The 20752-nt window shown below is 47.2% G+C and overlaps 1 protein-coding gene across 2 annotated transcripts in view; it reads right to left on the minus strand.

Annotated features, from left to right (window-relative positions):
• Nucleotides 1–1534: 1534 nt before the first annotated feature.
• The window catches only part of SLC25A10 (solute carrier family 25 member 10), a 54599-nt gene continuing 35381 nt past the window's right edge, over nt 1535–20752 (minus strand). For both annotated transcript variants that reach the window (XM_068264231.1, XM_068264230.1), the window contains exons 4-11: nt 18281–18329; nt 16168–16209; nt 13619–13662; nt 13461–13531; nt 9737–9829; nt 4709–4786; nt 4567–4623; nt 1535–2126 (exon numbers count right to left, since the gene is read on the minus strand). In XM_068264231.1, coding sequence (XP_068120332.1) covers nt 2025–2126; nt 4567–4623; nt 4709–4786; nt 9737–9829; nt 13461–13531; nt 13619–13662; nt 16168–16209; nt 18281–18329 — 536 coding nt within the window. In that variant the 3' untranslated portion in view covers nt 1535–2024. The remainder of the gene's footprint in view (nt 2127–4566; nt 4624–4708; nt 4787–9736; nt 9830–13460; nt 13532–13618; nt 13663–16167; nt 16210–18280; nt 18330–20752) is intronic.

A 20752-nucleotide genomic window follows, 5' to 3' on the forward strand; every position in this document is an offset into this window, starting at 1 on the left:
TCTCCCAAGTCGTTATTTCCGATCATTTTTTTCATTTGTTACAGTGGAGGCGATCATCACTAGAAAGCTCATCACAACTGATACATATATTAAAACATCCGTGATTCCAATTAATTACAAAATAAAATACAAAATAATTACAGACCATTAAAAACTGGCACGCCGCGTGCGCTCGGGTCCTGGTCAGCAGGCCCGGGGGGACTCGGCGCACCCTACAGACAGACATTAATAAACACATTGTTCGGGGCTAACAGTTCATGGCACATAGAATAAAACTTTGTTCGACAAAGAAGGTCTATGAGGGGTCAGTCCATACGAACGCAGATATTCCAATTACGGGCGGATACAGAGAACAGACACTGGCAAAATAAATGCCCAAATGGAGAAGAGGGAGAGATCAGCACAAGAGCCAATCAGGTACTAATATGCACATTCTAAAGAGGCGTGTCCTCCAGTTGACAAACATCAGGAACCGGGAGAGGAAAGAGGAAACCCCAGTAGCGTCAGATAACGTAGTATTTCCAGGCAGTGAAATAATGTGTGAAAAAAAATACTACTTACAAACCTGGGTTTCTATTTGGCAACCACAGTATTAGGCAGATGGAGAATTACATCTCCAGACGAATTGGGTATACTCTTCAGGATAGGTTGAGGGGCACTCCAGAAAAAGGAATACTGGGTAATTAGCTCAAGGGACACTCATGGGGGGGGGGATAGGGGGCGAACTGTACACAAAAATTGGGGTGCCTCCTCCCATTTTGTGAATATGCAAATTCTATGCAGCTTAGAAACTGACCAATAAAGTTTTCCATTTCTGAGCTGCATACATTTACATCAACTTAGAATGATTTGTATCTCTGACCATCTGTATTCATGACATGAGTTCTGAACTCCGCCTACTTATGGGGGAAATGGTCACAGTCTATCCTAATTTTTTCATTTTTAAATATATAATTTATTAAAATCTATTTATCTGGACAGGAAGAGGGTGAAATCTGATCACGTGCAGCACCGAGATAGATCTAGAGCCAGTGTGTATTTCGTGTGCAAATCCACCTGTGTGCAAAATATCAGTTCTGGGCGGACTAACCCTTTAAAGAGAACCCGAGGTGTGTTTAAAGAATATGATTTGAATACAGAGGCTGGATCTGCCTATGCAGCCCAGCCTCTGTTGCTATCCCAAACCCCACTAAGATCCCCTTGCACTCTGCAATCCCTCATAAATCACAGCCGTGCTGTGAGGCTGTGTTTACATCTGTAGTGTCAGTCTCAGCTGCTCCCCCGCCTCCTGCATAGCTCCGGTCCCTGCCCCGTCCCTTCCCTCCAATCAGCAGGGAGGGAAGGGATGCAGGCGGGGACTGGAGTTCTGCAGGAGGCGGGGAGAGCAGCAGACTGACACTATAGAGATAAACACAGTCAGCTCTGACAAGCTGTTTGTCAGCAGCATGGCTGTGATTTATGAGGGATTGCAGAGTGCAGGGGGACCTTAGGGGGGTTTGGGATAGCAACAGAGGCTGGGCTGTATAGGCAAACCCAGCCTCTGTATGCAGATAATATTCTTCAAACCCACCTCGGGTTCTCTTTAAGAGGTCACTTTGAAGCACTAATCTATAAGGACGGGCTCAGGCAACAAGTAATGCTCCGGACTACTGCTTGTTGTAGCGGGGATGCATGCTGGTACTTGTAGTTCAATCCGCAGCAGAGATCTAAATAGGACCACATTTGTTTTAGAAGACGCGACCTGTCCTAGGAGTTACACACCGAAGGTCACAGCTATACAGTTCTAAGAAATGTTGTCTAAAAAGGTCACATGGGTAAGTTTAGATCTGATTGGCCGGATAAAGTCTCTGCTTTGCACTGATAGGATGCCACCAGTTCACTCCGCTTCAGAGGAGATCCGTCCCAAGATGGACATCCCAGACTTCCCACAAATCAGCCGTGACAGTTCATAGACTGGCAGTCCTCGTGTCTTCTCCAATCGCACGTCAGAGAAGAGGGCATCACCCACCTCCCCTAGGCCAGCATTAAGCCGGGACCCGGATCCCAAAATACTTCCTTAGCTGCTCCAGGAACACGAAGGTCAGTACTGTGTGCGGAACAAGCCTGATGCCAGCCGGAACCAAACCCTGAGATAAGAGAGAAGCACAGAGTGAGGAGACATCATCTGAGCATCACTGACCGCAAGCTCCTCTGAGGACAGTCAGTGACATGAAGAGGTCAGTGCTATCAATTATTTTGTATTTATATAGCGCCAACATCTTCCACAGCGCTGTACAGAGTATATGGTCTTCTCACTTAACTGTCCCTCAGAGGGGCTCACAATCTAATCCCTACCATAGTCTTATGTCTATGTATCATAGTGTAGGGTCAATTTAGGGGGAAGCCAATTAACTTATCTGTATGTTTTTGGGATGTGGAAGGAAACCGGAGTGCCCGGAGGAAACCCACACAGACACAGGGAGAACATACAAACTCCTTGCAGATGTTGACCTGGCTGGGATTCAAACCGGGGACCCAGCGCTGCAAGGCGAGAGTGCCAACCACTACGCCACCGTGCTGCCCAATCTATAAATAAATAGTAGTATGGTAGGACATTAAACTATGGTAGGATTAGATTGTGAGCTCCTCTGAGGACAGTCAGTGACATGACTATGTTCTCTGTCAAGTGCTGCAGAAGAGGTCAGACCTACATAAATACATTATAAAGCACATGCACAGCAATTCCTCCACGTTTCTAACAGAAACTTGCAGATAGGAGTGTCAAAATTTGAAGACAATCGAGGTCTTATTTAAAAAAAAAGCACACCTGAAGAGAGATACATATGGAGGCTGCCAAATTTATTTTCTTTTAAACAGTACAAGTTGCCTGTCTGTCCTGCTGATCTATTTGGCTGCAGTAGAGTCTTAATCACTGACATGAAACAAGCATGCAGCTAATCCAGCCAGACTTCAATCAGAAACCTCTGATCTGCATGCTTGTCTATGGGTAAAAGTATGAGGGCCCATTTCCACTATCGTGAATTCGCATGCGTTTTTCGCATAGCAATACAAGTGAATGGGACTGTTTCCACTTGTCAGGATTCCTTTGCGTTTTTCTGTGCAGAAAAAATTTGCATGGCAGAGCCATCAGAATTCGCATGCGGTTTGGGTATGCAAATGTTCATGCGAATTCGCATAGAAACAATGGAAAATCACACCGGCACAGCCATGGTTAAATTCGTATACATCGTCATTCATGTGAATCCGCATGAAAATTCACATAGAACCGCATGCGAAATTCGCATCCGCATGCAAATTTTTACCGCAGTGATTCCCACCGCACAAGTGGAAATGCAGCCTTAGAGGCAGAGGATCAGCAGGATAGCCAGGCAATGTGCATGGTTTAGAGCAAGCTTTCTTAACCAGGGTTCCTTGGTATGTCCCCCCCCCCCCCCATTGTGGGGGTCAGTGGAAAGAGCACACTGAAATAGGGGGTAAGGGTAAAAGACATTAAATTCATAATAATAAGCACATAAAAAAAAAAAATCAAAAAAAAAAATCACAAGAATAAGGAGACATTATAATGGGGGTAATAGGGGGAAGTAACAAACAGCCACACCAGTTTTTAAAGGATACCTGAAGTGACATGTATGTGACATGATGAGATAGACATGTGTATGTACAGTGCCTAGCACACAAATAACTATGCTGTTTCATTTTTTCTTTATCTGCCTGAAAGAGTTAAATATCAGGTATGTAAGTGGCTGACTCAGTCCAGACTCAGACAGGAAGTGACTACAGTGTGACCCTCACTGATCAGAAATTTCCCTTTTTATCTCTTTCTTGCTTGCACAAGCCATTATCTGCTAGGAGAGTGTTTTATAGTTGGAATTTCTTATCAGTGAGGGTCACACTGGAGTCACTTCCTGTCTGAGTCAGGACTGAGTCAGCCACTAACATACCTGATATTTAACTCTTTCAGGCAGAGAAAGAAAAAAAGGAACACAGCATAGTTATTTGTGTGCTAGGCACTGTACATATACATGTCTATCTCATCATGTCACATCGGGTATCCTTTAAAGACCATGCCACCTGCAAAATTACTTGCAGGGGTTCCTTGAGATCCCAAAAAAATATTTGCAGGGTTCCTCCTGGGTAAAAAAGGTTGAGAAAGGCTGGTTTAGAGGAAATACAATTGTCATCCCCAACATTCCTCTCACTTCAGGTGTCCTTTAAGTTTGTAACTGTGTAAAATTGATGTGACCTGCTTTTGCCTTGACAGTAGTGATTTGGAATGGTCGCCTGCTGCATAAAATTTGTACAAAAAGAAAACAGAAACCCTGAATTTTCAAGTTCAGGTCTTTATCGCCTGAAAGGAAGAAGGCAGCTATAGAGACCGCACACACTTCCTGTGGCCAGCATTCAGAAATCATACGCTTCAAACAGGAATTCAAAAGCTTACAGGTCATCTGCCGGGATCTATCTATAAAGCATAATGCTTTCTAATACATTACATATTATTCTATAGAGCTTACAGTCTAATGCCCCAGCTACAAGTACTCCCGAGCCCCCCCATCCCGCATTCACCTTGTAGAAGGCGAGTGGTCCCAGTTTGGCCGTTTCCATGGCGCAGTGAGCGACTCCCTGTGGGGCGGAGACAAGCAGGACAGGTTAGGAAGCAGTAACAGCACAGATACAGCCAGAGCGCAGGAAGCAGTGCAGCACCTACCCGATACTCCCCCTTGGAATTCATGAGGCGTGTCTTCAGGACATCCAGCGGCTGACACAGGAATGTAGCGCACCCACCCTGTGGAATATGGAGACCGCCGTTACAACACATTGTTCACCTTCCTGGAAGCTTCACAATAATGAGCAAAAAAAAAAAAAAATTTCTTAAAACTATCTTTCTCCTTTATTTTAGACCAGCTATTAAAGGGTTTTTTTAACCAAACAACAATTTCTTTGGGGGGGGATGGATGGATGAAATGCAGTGGCACTAATGGGCATAACCCTCGCTCCTGCCGCCACTGAACACCTACAGCCTTCTGTGACTAGCCCGCCTTCTCCTGTGCGTGCACAAGCAGTAGCCCACTGATCACCTCCTCCCAGTACACCCCCCCTGTGACTAGCCCCACCCTCTCCTGTGCCTGCACAAGCAGTGATCCACTGATCACCTCCTCCCAGTACAGCCCCCTCTGACCAGCCCACCCTCTTCTGTGCCTGCACAAGCAGTAGCCCACTGCTCACCTCTACCAGTATGGCCCCCCTGTGCCTGCACAAGCAGTAGGCCACTGATGACCTCCTCCCAGTACAGCCCCCTCTGTGACCAGCCCGCCCTCTTCTGTGCCTGTACAAGCAATAGCCCACTGAACACCACCTCCAAGTACCGCCCCCTCTGTGACCAGCCCTGCCCTCTTCTGTGCCTGCACAAGCAGTAGGCCACTGATCACCTCCTCCCAAAAACGACCCCGCTGTGACTAGCCACGCCCTCTTCTGTGCATAGCCATGCAGAGAGTATAGCCCACAGGTGTCAAACACAAGGCCCGCGGGCTGAATGCGACCCTCCTTGTCATTTTGTGTGTCCCTCCAGAGCTTCGAATGTGCATCAGTGTAAGCAGTAAAGACAGCACACAGCCTTCCCATCAGGAGGAGCACACCGGTGACAGTGTTTTAGATTAAAACACTCAGTCTGAGCCTGGTGCAGCAATAACCCATGGAACCCCCTCCATGGTGCCTCTATCTGGATTCCAGACCTCACCACCCCATGTGGCTTGTAAAAGACACACACACCTTCCACCCAACACCATCTCCAGCACAGAGAGTAGCACAGCAGAGCAGTGGAATATTTACCCGCTCCAGAGATGTGTTGTCTCTCTTCTGTCATATGCCCTATGCTGCATACCTCCTTTTCCAGATCATGTGACATGGCTCAGGAGACTGAGGTCTGCAGCACAGAGCGTGTGGCTGTCGGGAAGGTCAGAGGAGACCTGAAGCAGCACTGGGGCAGGTAAATAATAAACGGCTCTACTTTGTGGAAGGGGGAGGAGCTGGCCCCTCACACGGTCACTAAAGTTACACCACTAAAGGCTCGTACACACACTTGATAGCGTTAAAGCCTATCAAGCGTGTGTACGAACCTTTAGTTTGAGACTGTCCAATGAATTTTAAATCCTGATTAAAAAAAAAACAAAAAAAACACACACACCATACACACACACACTACTTAGACTAGGTGTTAGATTTCGGCCCCTTACGTAATAGATTGCCACACCCCTGGTATAGTGGATAGGTCATGAGCACATTACAGGGGCTTGGGGGGGGGGGGGGGGGGACAAAGCAGTGTGAAGAGAAAGTAGCAGTGCTGAGAAGAATAATACATAAGTATGCATAAGTATGCAGCCTTTATGGTGCATTCAGATGTCTACAGACACGTAAAGCTCTCTAACCCGGAAAAAAAAAAAAATGTCCCCCTCAGCCTCCTGAGTACCACCATTTCAAAACAAGCACCAGATGTTGTATAATCTGAAGTCAGAACTTCTATCTTTCAGCAAGGACCTGCTGAAACTGCACCACACCTCTCACAACCTCAGCATGATTCATAAACTTGGCCACTCCTAGAGTGCGCCTCAAAACCGGGAGTCGGAGCTTTCTGTCATGCTGCCCCTACCCTTTGGAATTCCCCACCTTACCCAGTAAAGACCGCCCAATCCCTGGAGGTATTCAAATCCAGATTCAAAATCCACCCGTTTCGCTTGCCATTTGAACTGGAATCACCTAAAGAAATTAATTTCACTTACCTAGGGCTTCTGCCAGCTCCCTGCAGCCGAGCTCTGCCAACGAAGTTTCCAAACTATCCTCCGTTCCCCCCCGCCGTGGCTCACTTCACGCACTTGAGCGCACTGCACGGCCCTGGCAACGCGTGTCCTCATTCATATACTGCGCAGTAGAGATTTTCTCGTACTGCGCAGGACGCTCCTGGCTACGAGAACGCTTATGAGGATACGCGAGGCCAGGGCGCAGTGGACCTAGACTTAGAAGTCGGCTTCCACTGCATGAAGAAAAGTGCTGGTACCAGTTACTGGTCTGAGCCATGGTTATGCGCTTTGAGTCGTACAGGAGAAAAGCGCTTTACAAATGGTATTTGTTACTAAAGTCAGAGCTTCTCTTTACATCCAGCAACATTATTCCTTTTATCCACTGGGTGGCACTGTGGAATAGAATGCAAACAGTCTCTGTATTTCAAGGCTGTCCTGTTTCATGCTACATGCTAGCTTCATAGTGGAGCCGCTAGAGAGTGCACACGCAGGAGGCGGGGGAGTGTCCGTAATTCTGGCGTCATGATGCGACGCCAGAAGCGAAGATTACAGGACATACTGCGCATGTGCGGCGCAGTATGGCCGGGTCAGGGGTCAGGTGAGTCGGCCAGTACCGGGAGCTGTGGCTGACGAGCGGGACCTGACGGCGGGGAGCGGTGAGTATGTCCTTTTCTTTACCTACACAATGCAGGTTTTATCTCTCTGCAGCCTTTCGGGTGCAGTATCCTTTAAAGGGAAGGTTCACGCTGCACATAAAAACACAAAAAAACCAAAAAAAAAAAAAAAAAAAACCACCTGCACTCACCCGGGGCTTCTTCCAGCTCCTGGCAGTCGATCGGTGCCCTCGTAGCAGCACCTCTCCCTCCCGGCGTCCAGCGGTGAAGAAGCCGGCTTCCAGGTCGGCTTCTGTGCGCTCCACAGCAGGGGGTCACGCGCAGTAGAGACCCGATGACATCACGTACACCACGTGACCCGCGCCGTGGACCGCACATGACGCAGACCCGGAAGCCAACCTGGCGAGGTCGGCTTTTTCACCGCTGGACGCCGGGAGGGAGAGGAGCTGCTACGAGGGCACCGATCGACTGCCAGGAGCTGGAAGAAGCCCCGGGTGAGTGCAGGTGTTTTTTTTTTTTGTTTTTTTTTTATGTGTAGTGCGGATCTTCCCTTTAAAGCGGATCCGAGATGAAAAACTATAACAAGTAACTTGTCTATATATCCTATCTAAAGTTTAGATAGTTTACACAGCAAATCTAGCTGCAAACAGCTTCAACAGTTTATGATTATTTATTCCTGTGATACAATGACAGCAGTCATGTTTTGTTTGTCACATTACACACAGGCAAGCTGATAGCATCTCCAATCCTCAGCCTATGACAAATTCAGTCCCCTCTCCTCCTCCCCTCTGCCTCTGAAATCTCGGGCTGGTAACCTCCTCCTCCTGCCCAGACTGAGCTCCCATAAACCCTTGCTACACTGCCAAGGCAATCTGAAAAAGCTGTGGGCGAGGCTTGTTTCATTTACGGGAAATTATTAAAAACAAAAAAAGTTTTTGGCTTGAGGAATGCCCTATAAACTATATGAAAGGAATACAATTATGCAATGATTAAAAGTTTATCTCTGACCCACTTTAAGTGAATCTGAGACAAGAAGTGTTTCAGGTTCCATACTTACCTGAACTTCCTTAAAGCGGTATCGTCACCATAAAAATCAAATTTCAACAGCAACTGGTTTGAGTGTATTAAGTGATAAAGATTATAATCCTGCATTCAAAAAACTTTTTCTGCTGTTATGATTTGGAGTTATCACATACTTAAGGAGCACTGGCCCTTTAGTAGTCGGTGCCAAATAATTGCTTGCTGGGGGTTCTTTTTATCTATAATGTATTCCTCCTCTTTCCTTTATTTCCCTGCCTGCTGCTTATCTGAAACCTAATCCCCTACTCACTTGTGTTTACAAGCAAGGCTGAGGCAACTCAGCGATTGGAGGAGACAAGAAAAAAAGTAAAGGGCAGAAATGACATCACGAGTTAGCCTTAACTGTGGGCAAAAAACATGGCCCCCACCGGGAACAGAATTCTCGTAATTTACTATATAACATTCACTGAAATCAAAACGTGAACAGTATAATACGTGTTATGTAAGTAGATCAAGTATTTATCTACTTATATAGGTGTTTTTTTCGCTGGCATAGTATGGCTGATCCTACTGCTTTAAGTCGCGTTTCGGCTGCTCATTCCTTGCCGTCTCCCTGGGTGGCAATTGTCCCTGAAAGCCTGGCAGAGTCGCGCATGCACGGTCCGGCGCACTCCCCTGCCGCTCTCCCATCCCTGGGAGCAATCTGCACAGTAGTACTACTTAGAGCGGTCCCAAGGAACGGGAGGGGCGTGTCTGGCATGTGCTACGAAGTGCGTCTCGGCCAGGCTTTTGGGGACAATTGGATACATTTTTGGAAACAATCTTGGGCCATCTAAGCCAAGTATCTGGAGTGTGTACAGCTGCCCCAAGAAGTCATTTAGAGATCCCCCCCCCCCCCCCCCCAATCCCTGCAGAACACCAATCACTAATCCCACAAGGTGAAGAACTGCAGCTGTATAGCAGAAAACTTTATTAGAGTGGACCTAAACTCAGAACTTCCTCTCTGCTCTAAAAAAAAAAAAAAAACGCAACAGCATAACCTTTAAAGAAAAAACATTTGTTACAGCGGATACTAATCCTACAATAAATCTGAAATGTGTCTACTTCCTCCCCTCATGGAAGCAGACAGCCTGTGCTTTCAAATGAGCTTATCTGCCATGACAGTCAGGTGACAGGGGAAAGATCAAATTACAACTAGTGATTTGTCACTGATTAGTCACACTGGGTAAGTGAGGAAGGCAGAGTCGCCCTTTAGATTGGGACGGATCTGTTACCCACATATAAAACCGATATTACCATCAAACTTACCGCAATGGAGCTGGCCAGGAAATGGGTGAAAATGTTATCGGACAGGATACCGGTGCCCAGCACCAGCTGTTTGGCCTGATCGTAGCATGCCAGCTGCAGGAGAGAACACGGAACAATCACCACATGCCACAGGTTAATCAGAGTGTTTTACACGGTACACGCTTGTACAATATCATGGCTTATTTCTGTCATCGATAGCCTTATGAAACCCTCAAACATCTAAGTAAGCGGTGAGCTACAGTGGGCTGACATTGAAAACTGGGACCAAGTCATGGGCCAACTTCAATGTCTAGTGGTTACCTCCCTCTCTTACACAGTTCCCTACTGTTTATTGGCCTCCCATGCCCCTTCTCGGCACTTCCTGCTGCTCTATGCCTTTATCCTCCATGCCCCTTCTCGGCACTTCCTGCTGCTCTATGGCTTTATCCTCCATGACCCTTCTCAGCACTTCCTGCTGCTCTATGGCTTTATCCTCCATGCCCCTTCTCGGCACTTCCTGCTGCTCTATGGCTTTATCCTCCATGCCCCTTCTCAGCACTTCCTGCTGCTCTATGGCTTTATCCTCCATGCCCCTTCTCAGCACTTCCTGCTGCTCTATGCCTTTATCCTCCATGCCCCTTCTCGGCACTTCCTGCTGCTCTATGGCTTTATCCTCCATGCCCCTTCTCGGCACTTCCTGCTGCTCTATGCCTTTATCCTCCATGCCCCTTCTCGGCACTTCCTGCTGCTCTATGCCTTTATCCTCCATGCCCCTTCTCAGCACTTCCTGCTGCTCTATGGCTTTATCCTCCATGCCCCTTCTCAGCACTTCCTGCTGCTCTATGGCTTTATCCTCCATGCTCCTTCTCAGCACTTCCTGCTGCTCTATGGCTTTATCCTCCATGCCCCTTCTCGGCACTTCCTGCTGCTCTATGGCTTTATCCTCCATGCCCCTTCTCGGCACTTCCTGCTGCTCTATGCCTTTATCCTCCATGCCCCTTCTCAGCACTTCCTGCTGCTCTATGGCTTTATCCTCCATGCCCCTTCTCAGCACTTCCTGCTGCTCTATGGCTTTATCCTCCATGCCCCTTCTCGGCACTTCCTGCTGCTCTATGCCTTTATCCTCCATGCCCCTTCTCAGCACTTCCTGCTGCTCTATGGCTTTATCCTCCATGCCCCTTCTCAGCACTTCCTGCTGCTCTATGGCTTTATCCTCTATGCCCCTTCTCAGCACTTCCTGCTGCTCTATGCCTTTATCCTCCATGACCCTTCTCCGCACTTCCTGCTGCTCTATGCCTTTATCCTCCATGACCCTTCTCAGCACTTCCTGCTGCTCTATGGCTTTATCCTCCATGCCCCTTCTCAGCACTTCCTGCTGCTCTATGGCTTTATCCTCTATGCCCCTTCTCAGCACTTCCTGCTGCTCTATGCCTTTATCCTCCATGACCCTTCTCCGCACTTCCTGCTGCTCTATGCCTTTATCCTCCATGACCCTTCTCAGCACTTCCTGCTGCTCTATGGCTTTATCCTCCATGCCCCTTCTCAGCACTTCCTGCTGCTCTATGGCTTTATCCTCCATGCCCCTTCTCAGCACTTCCTGCTGCTCTATGGCTTGATCCTCCATGCCCCTTCTCGGCACTTCCTGCTGCTCTATGGCTTTATCCTCCATGCTCCTTCTCGGCACTTCCTGCTGCTCTGTGGCTTTATCCTCCATGCCCCTTCTCGGCACTTCCTGCTGCTCTATGGCTTTATCCTCCATGCCCCTTCTCCGCACTTCCTGCTGCTCTATGGCTTTATCCTCCATGCCCCTTCTCAGCACTTCCTGCTGCTCTATGGCTTTATCCTCCATGCCCCTTCTCAGCACTTCCTGCTGCTCTATGCCTTTATCCTCCATGCCCCTTCTCAGCACTTCCTGCTGCTCTATGGCTTGATCCTCCATGCCCCTTCTCGGCACTTCCTGCTGCTCTATGGCTTGATCCTCCATGCCCCTTCTCGGCACTTCCTGCTGCTCTATGGCTTTATCCTCCATGCTCCTTCTCGGCACTTCCTGCTGCTCTGTGGCTTTATCCTCCATGCCCCTTCTCGGCACTTCCTGCTGCTCTATGGCTTTATCCTCCATGCCCCTTCTCCGCACTTCCTGCTGCTCTATGGCTCTATCCTCCATGCCCCTTCTCAGCACTTCCTGCTGCTCTATGCCTTTATCCTCCATGCCCCTTCTCAGCACTTCCTGCTGCTCTATGCCTTTATCCTCCATGCCCCTTCTCGGCACTTCCTGCTGCTCTATGGCTTTATCCTCCATGCTCCTTCTCGGCACTTCCTGCTGCTCTGTGGCTTTATCCTCCATGCCCCTTCTCGGCACTTCCTGCTGCTCTATGGCTTTATCCTCCATGCCCCTTCTCAGCACTTCCTGCTGCTCTATGCCTTTATCCTCCATGCTCCTTCTCATCACTTCCTGCTGCTCTATGCCTTTATCCTCCATGCCCCTTCTCAGCACTTCCTGCTGCTCTATGGCTTTATCCTCCATGCCCCTTCTCAGCACTTCCTGCAGCTCTATGGCTTTATCCTCCATGCCCCTTCTCAGCACTTCCTGCTGCTCTATGGCTCTATCCTCCATGCCCCTTCTCAGCACTTCCTGCTGCTCTATGGCTTTATCTTCCATGCCCCTTCTCAGCACTTCCTGCTGCTCTATGGCTTTATCCTCCATGCCCCTTCTCAGCACTTCCTGCTGCTCTATGGCTCTATCCTCCATGCCCCTTCTCAGCACTTCCTGCTGCTCTATGGCTTTATCCTCCATGCCCCTTCTCAGCACTTCCTGCTGCTCTATGGCTTTATCCTCCATGCCCCTTCTCAGCACTTGAACATGCAAAACCGCCGCCGGGACATTTGAGCACAGGGAGAAGCTGAAAAACTCGGGGAAGATGTAATTCAGCTGCCAGCTACTTCTGGCGGCTGAATGACAGAGTTTTAAAAGTAATTTGGGGTCAGTCTTTTGATAGCGCCCGACTTACCGTCTGAGCGCCGCTATAGCCGTAATTTACATTTCAGCCTATGGCGGCACATGGTGCGCCAGATTTCCTGGCGCCGTTTCACTTTCAGCTACTCTAAGGCTTTATCTTCCTGGCCCATTTTTCCACTGTGGACCCCCTTCATTCTGCTCCCCACCTTCTTTGTCTCATCTCCCGCTGTTTACTGCCTGGCCCCGACCTGTCCTCCCTCCTCTCTAGGCTACAAATGTCCTACCACTATGTTCCCTCCTCTTAAAGGGAACCTAAACTGAGAGGGATATGGATGTTTCCTTTTAAACAATACCAGTTGCCTGGCAGTCCTGCTGATCTCTTTGGCTGCTGTAGTGGTTGAATCACACACCTGAAACAAGCATGCAGCTAATCCAGTCTGACTTCAGTCAGATCACATGATCTGCATGCTTGTTGAGGGGCTGTGGCTGAAAGTATTAGAGACACAGGATCAGCAGGAGAGTCAGGCAACTGGTATTATTTTAAAAGGAAAAATCCATATCCTTCTCAGCTTAGGTTCCCTTTAAACGTCCCCCATCCTTTACCATGCTCTAGGCCCTCATCATATGTTCTAGCCCCATCTTCCGGTTCCCTTTCCCCCCCCCCCCCCCCATTGTGCCCGCCCAGCTTTCTTTACTTCCTCCTCTTCCTTCTACCATTCTATCTCCTCCTTCACCTTCTCTCTGCCTCCTCCCACCCTGTGCCCGGCCCACGTAATGTAATGGTCTCACCTGGCCCACGGTCACCAGCGCGCCCCTGCTGGACGCCATGGTTCCCCCAGCGAAAAGCTTTCGAAAGCCCTCTACAAGGAATGAACAAAGGATTTAGTTCCTTTCACATCCACAGGGGGGCGATCATCCAAGTCTCACCGTAGTCACAACGATCTTACCTTCTCTCATGACCCTGACCATGCCGTCCAACGCGTGGGCATAGCTGGAGGGCGACACAGAGGGAGGAGAATGGGCATTAGAGGCGGAGTTAGCATCATGGCAAATCCTGGAGCTACTTACACCATAACACACATAGGAATATTCTAAAGTTGAAATCCACTGGGGGATCTCCGCTGCTCATTTTTATTGGTTTTAATTATTTCACCTCCATTCAGCTAGTACTAGCCAATCATTCATACAAAACTACTCTTACTGACACCAATAATTCCCACCCCACCAAGTGGACCTGAACTCTTGCACAGGACAGAAGAACAGAGAAATGCACCCTGTATGTATTTAGAGAGTGTAGTGCAATTCCCCCTCATCTGTGACTAATCACAGGTTGCAATTTGATCTTTCAGCTGTGTCAGCTAAGGAATTCAGCAGTCCTTGTCAGACGCAGCTAATATGTAAACCCAGGAAGTTAAAGCTTTGTCTGCTTCCACAAAAGCAGGAAGTAGACACTGCAGATTTATTGCAGGAGTTCTGTAAGCAGTAACAAATGTTTTTCTTTAGAGTTTATGTTGGTGTCGCTTATCAGAGCAGAGAGGAAGTTCTGAGGTCTGCTTTAAAATTAATTCCTTCCCGACGTCAAACCTTAACCTTCCCGCATGTCGCCCGGCAGGGATCAGGACTCTATCCCTCAGGTTACACTGCAGGGCCAAGCTTGTACAGATGCATTGCTAGCCTGCAGGCAAGCAACGCATTCTGTTGCTATGCGGTACACAAGGGAGCTGAGTGGGCAGAACATTGCTCTCTGCCAAATCAATCAACTAGGCTGATCACTGGCCGAGCCGCCAAAGAGGGTGTTGGGGGCTGCTGTACGCAAGCTGGATACCTGGCAGAAGCGGTGGTTATTTGCCGCCTTGGCCAAGTTTAATCTAATATGTACCAGGAGTTAGAATCAATTCCCTCCCATCGTCAAACCTTAATGTGGACCTAAACTCAGAACTTCCTCTCTGCTTTAAAAAGCATAGCTACCTTTTAAGTTAAAAAAAAAACATGTAGTTGCTGAGAAATTGACACTGTGTGCTTACGGAGAAAAGCCTGGCTTATTCCCCTTTATCTGCAAGTAATCAGGAAGTGTAAATCAGGGCTGTCAGCTGCATCTTAACTGTGCCAAGGTTCTATGCTAAAACACTGGAGGTTAACACTTTCTCTGCTCCCTGGAATTCCAGGCATTAAACACTGCACGGTAAAGCTGTAAAGAACAAATGTTTTCTTATCTGCTGTGCAAGAGTTTAGACCCACTTTTACCTTCCCAATTAAAATTAACCCCCCTTCCCGACTTCTAAAACATACTTTAAAATAAACCCTCTTCCAGATATCACACACCCCTTCCCCCAACACAGACACACTTTCAAACCATCATATGTTTCCCTTAATCTGCTGACCCCCTACCTCCACCTCTCTCTGAAGGACAAACTAGTTGCCAAATTGAACGAGGCAAGTTCTGACAGCAATCATGTGATAACAGAAAAGAACAGTACGTAGAAGAAGAAAAATGATAATTCAAGTATCAAGAGCTGAACAGCTCCGGAGGAAGTGAAGCTACCTTCACGAAACGTGTCGAGCCAAGTGCTTGGCCGTGAGATCCTGTTTATGTCTATTGTTATACATATGATCTGGTGAGGATATATGGTGTATTGTGTATTGCCTGTAATTCATCCAGATATATGCTATATTATGATCATCCAACCAACATTGGCTGGTAACAAAGAAATGTACTACTAATCTATGGTCATTATACGTATTAGATTGTTGGAACCTGGTATACGGTTCCTTTTTATTCATTATATGTTGTCTGCATCTCATTTTTAGAAAGTAAAAATAAAAATGAAAAAGTTCTAAAAATGTTGATTAACGGCATGCGACCTCTTTTTTGTATCTATTTACACAATTATTCCCCATCAACTCCTATAGACATCTGTGAGCAACTATACTACCTGCACTGTGGGCAACTATGCTAGCTATACTGGGGAAACTTTACTACCTATACTGGGGGAAACTACAGTATACTAGCTACCTATACAGGGGGCCAACTTTACAGGGGAGGAAACTATGCTACCTATACTAGGGTAACTATACTACCTACACTGTGGGCAATACCTGGCATTACCCGCCGTGGAGCGCTTAGCATGCCACACTTGCTCCTTTGCTTTTTCTGGTCTTCATACCGAGCGCCGGGTGACAAATGCCCTAGGTACGCCACTGCTCAGACATTTGTAATGTAGAATAAGAGTGCTGGACCTGTAACATGGACATGCACTCATCACATCTCACTTTCCGGCTTCACCTCTTTTGCACACAGGAGCAGTTTCCTGTAGAGATGCTCAATAACGTGCAAAGAATTCCGGCTTGCATGCAAATCTCACACAGCTTGGCATTGGCCCATTTACATTCAAAAGTAGTAATTATCTGCATCTTACTGGCCAACCAGCTCTCATCCGGTGTAAGATGCGCACAAACACAACACTTCTGTCCTTTAGAAGGAAAGTCGCGCACTTACTTGCGCCTCATTTGCGGAGGGAGCTTCACGTCATTTTGCATCCTGGAAGAAAAAAAACAAGCATCAGAACAGAGATATAACGTAAAAGTATCACAGTAATCCTGAACTGGATTGGGCATCCAGCAGGAACAACATTTGTAATTTAAACCATTTACATAAAATATAAAAGTTATCAAATGCTGAACAATACGATCCATAAAATAGGTCGTAGCAAAAGCAATTTTTAAATATCTAACAGTACCTCCTCTGCCAGGATGGGGATATGGATCCTCCTCTTTACTTCTAGAGTCCACAGAGACCGTGATAAAGACCCCTTATGTATTTATATAGCACTGACATCTTCTGCAGCACTTTACAGAGTACATAGTCATGTCACTGACTGTCCTCAGAGGAGCTCACAATCTAATCCCTACCATAGCCATAGTCTAGAGGTGGCCAATACCGATTCAATTTCTAGCAAAATCGTTTGAGTGATCAGAAATCTGATCAGATTGGTTGAAAATCTCCGTAGATGGGCACAATTACTAAAATTCGATTTTTTTTGTCAAACCGAAATTTGGATTTTCTTATTGGTTGTGATAGATAGGAAGCAAAGATTGGTTCGTTGATGGTGTAGTGAACAATTTCACTTCCAAACGCACTGTCGCTGTTCCTATTCTCCCTATACACTAACAATTGCAGGTCCACTGCGGACTCCGTCAAAGTCCTCAAGTTCGCTGACGACACCTCCATCGTTGGCCTCATCTCTGGGAATGATGAGCAGGAGTATCGCCACCAGATTGACAGAATTTGCCACTGGTGTAGGGAGAACAGGCTGGTCCTCAACACTACATAAACAGTTGAGAGGATTGTCGATTTTAGGAAATGCGCTACCACTCCACCCCCGATCAGCATTGACGGCACGGTAGTGGAGAACGGCCCCTGTGCACGCCTCCTTGGCACGACAATCTCTAAGGACCTGACTTGGAAAGCCAACACTACCTCAACCCAGAAAAAAGCCCAGCAGAGGCTATTTATCCTACGCCAACTAAAATTCGGTATGGCCCGCGAGATTCTGACAAGCTTCTACACTGCCACAATTGAATCTGTCCTCTGCTCCTCCATCCTGGTCTGGTATGCTGGCTCCTCCGCCAGCGACAGACACAAACTGCAGAGGGTCATCAGCGAAGAGAATCATCGGGAAACCTCTCCCCCTCTTGACCAAATCTTCAAATCTAGACTGTGCTCCAGAGCTCCAGGACCAGTTTCTTCCCCTTCATTTGCAAACTATCTGAACTCTTAGATCCCTCCTCATCCAACCACGACAAGTGGTGTCTGGTAGCACCCAGCCTGACCGCACGGGTGCACACTTCATATATACGTGTTCAAATGTGTCCAATGCTGTAACTGTATCCTTTATATTGCCTGTCTGCTTACATGTATGTATCGTATGTCCTGCTCGTTCTCACACTAGCCATGTACTTGCCAAACCCAATTCCGGGCATGGCCCAGTCGTGCTTGGCGAAATAAAAGATTCTGATTAGAATTTTGATTGTTTAAACGATTTTTCACTAGAATTTGGATCCTTAGTGGCCACCTTCACGTCCTACCATACTATTATTATGTATTTATATAGCAGTGACATCTTCTGCAGCACTGTACAGAGTACATAGTCATGTCAATGACGGTCTTCAAAGGAACTCAATCTAATCCCACCATAGTCATATGTCCATCAAAGTCTCAGACCATTTTTAGGGGCAATCCAGTCATCTGTATTTTGGGGGGGGGGAGATGTGAGAAAAGCTTGGCATGCTGGAAACACTGCCTCTGCTCCAATTGAAAGCAGCCAGAGTAGTGTGTCAGATGGGTGGGTGGGCTATGGCGCCATTGGGGAGGAAGACTGGCCAGGGTTGGTTGATCGTCAATTTTGAATGCCATCATCGTGCACCCAACCGACAGATATTTCCAGCACGCCGAATTGATCGTTTCAGCCGGTCACATATTGCAGCATCGATCTCTGCCAGTCAATTATGACCGAACCACCTGAGATTAGGTTGGCCAATAAAGATGGTCACATGTGTATGTAGCTGTAAGCTATCCTGTAATACTGCTGAAAGCAGAAAATATCACTCACCTGACATTAACCATGTCTGCCGGGGTCCCCACAAAGCCCCCTGTAAACCCTGAAAGACAAAAAAAGAACTGCACTTCATCCCAATCAGTAGCCGATACCCCCTTTCACATGAGAAATATTTTACTTTTCACAAACGGATCATCAGGGGGCGCTGTATTGCTGATATTGTGGTGAAACCCCTCCCACAGTGTGATGTCAGGACCATGGTCCTGGCAGTTTCCAGTCTGGGAACCTCATTGCATCGTGGGAAATAACAGCAGTTTGCAGCTGGTTCCAACTGCCAAAAAAAGCAAGCAGCATCTCCTGCCAGTGACATAACCTGCCAGCAGTAAAAATGTCACCATGTGATAAATGTCAGAATGTAAATCAGGGAGAGAAAAGCTTTTACAATGGGCAAACACTGACTAAATCATTTATGGTATAATAATTCTTGTAATAATTAAGCACTTTTTTTTATTATTACATGGTCACTGGAGTTCCTCTTTAAAGTCAACCAGAGACGAAGCACCCTCATGTATTTTACCATATAGATCAGTGGTAAACAGAGAAAACACCTACCCTGCTTTCTGTTTCATTCTGCACTGCACAGCTTGTTTATCACACCTGATAAAATCCTGGACTGAGCATTCAGTCTGGCTTTGCTATAATAACTCGGCTATAATGATTCCTGAGCAGAGCCAGCAGGGGGCAGGCTTGGACTTGAAAAGACATGAGAGAACATGGACTGAGCTATAAATATTCCTGAGCAAGCCAGACTGAATGCTCAGTCGGGAAATTTATCAGGGCTGATTAGAAGCAAGCTGTGCAGTGCAGAATGAAACAGAAAGCAAGGTAGGTGTTTTCTCTAATGTTCCCACTGATATATATGGTAAAATACATGAGGGTGCTTAGTCTCTGGTTCCCTTTAATGCCGGGCTGACTTTAGAGAGCGACCATGTGTGACGTCTGACCAACAGCCGTGACCAGCTGGACTAACACCCTGCAGCCAATCACTGGACAAGACACTGACACGCCTGTCATAACAGCACTTCTGTAGATCATTCAATGAGAAAGGAGACAAACCGCTCCATTCTAATTACAGGCAATACAATTACACGGCATTACTGGTTTTACCTGCCCCAAGGTCTGAGAATCTCCCCGGCTGCTTCACCTCCTGCTGACAAGCAAATCTCAGCTCACCCGGGTAGGGCAGCTGAGGTGAGAGACACATGGAGGCTGCCATATTTATTTCCTTTTATAAAATACAGATTGCCTGGCAGCCCTGCTGATCCTGTCTAATACGTTCCCCAATAGACCCTGAACAAGCCTGCAGATGGGGTGCTCTTGACTGAAGTCTGTATGGAGTAGCAGCATGCTTGTTTAAGGCGGGTGATTTAAACATTACTGTATGCCAGAGCGATCAGCAGGACAGCCAGGCAACTAGTATTGTTTAAAAGGAAATAAATATGGCAGCCTCCATATCCCTCTCCGTCGTTTAACTTATCAAAGCCTCTAGCTGCTGATAAATGAACCAGATGCCAGAGAAATGACTTCCCCAACGTCACAGGGAGTGACCCCGCCCCTTTGCGAGATTCAACAGGTTTGGCGTGATCGCCTGAGGCATTCTTCTGAAATGGTGCTGAGGCAGACAAGAAGGAGTGATGTCTGTGTGGTGAAACTTTGTATTGTGTAGGTTTCCACTTACATCCCTAACACCCCCTCCCCCCCCCCCACCACCACCACCCACGCGCGCGCTAGACCCCTTTTGTGGGGAAGGTCGTGGAATGAATTGTTCGAAGTTTTGTGATCTAATCACAGCGTGGATGCATTTCAAATTGCAAAGCAGCCCATAGGGCTATTTTCTACTGAATAGAGATGGTCAGTGAGATGCAAATAATTTTGAGCTGATGCAGCATTATGCAAATGTATTGTAGAATGTGCTCTAGCTTATGTTAACTTATTTCTATGTTAATGACCAGACACTTGAGGACGTTTCAAAGGGGTTAAATAAAATGGGTTTATTTACAAATATACATATGTACAAGTTAGATCATACAAAGTATGTGCCTCACATAATGGCTCTATATACCCTATGCACAGTCACACACTTTCATTAGCTGAGCCCCTTTCTGTCCCACAGTCCATGTCCGCCTTCCAAGAGAGTCAGAGCTTCCCAAGCATTGTCTTATATCTGGCTACCCCAGGTATAGAGACCCCTCCTCTGTGTTATACCTCAATAGTTCCTGCCCTTAGCAGCTGGGGGAGGATAGGAACCTGTTGGGGTTGTTGTAGCAGTTGTCCACTTGCAGTTAGCACAGCCCTTCGCCATTCCAGATTAAGCAGCTCCTCAAACCTGGTTGTAGAGATGATTTGGTTTCAGTTGAAAGAGGCCAGGTCCTTCCCAGAAACTCTTGTGTTGACAAACCAGATAACTCAGTTTCCTCTCAGCTTTCTCCTCAATGGCCATTTGCGGGGGCTGGGGTCAGAGTCTGA

This window comes from Hyperolius riggenbachi, chromosome 12 (genome assembly GCF_040937935.1).
Source record: "Hyperolius riggenbachi isolate aHypRig1 chromosome 12, aHypRig1.pri, whole genome shotgun sequence".
Taxonomy (NCBI): domain Eukaryota; kingdom Metazoa; phylum Chordata; class Amphibia; order Anura; family Hyperoliidae; genus Hyperolius; species Hyperolius riggenbachi.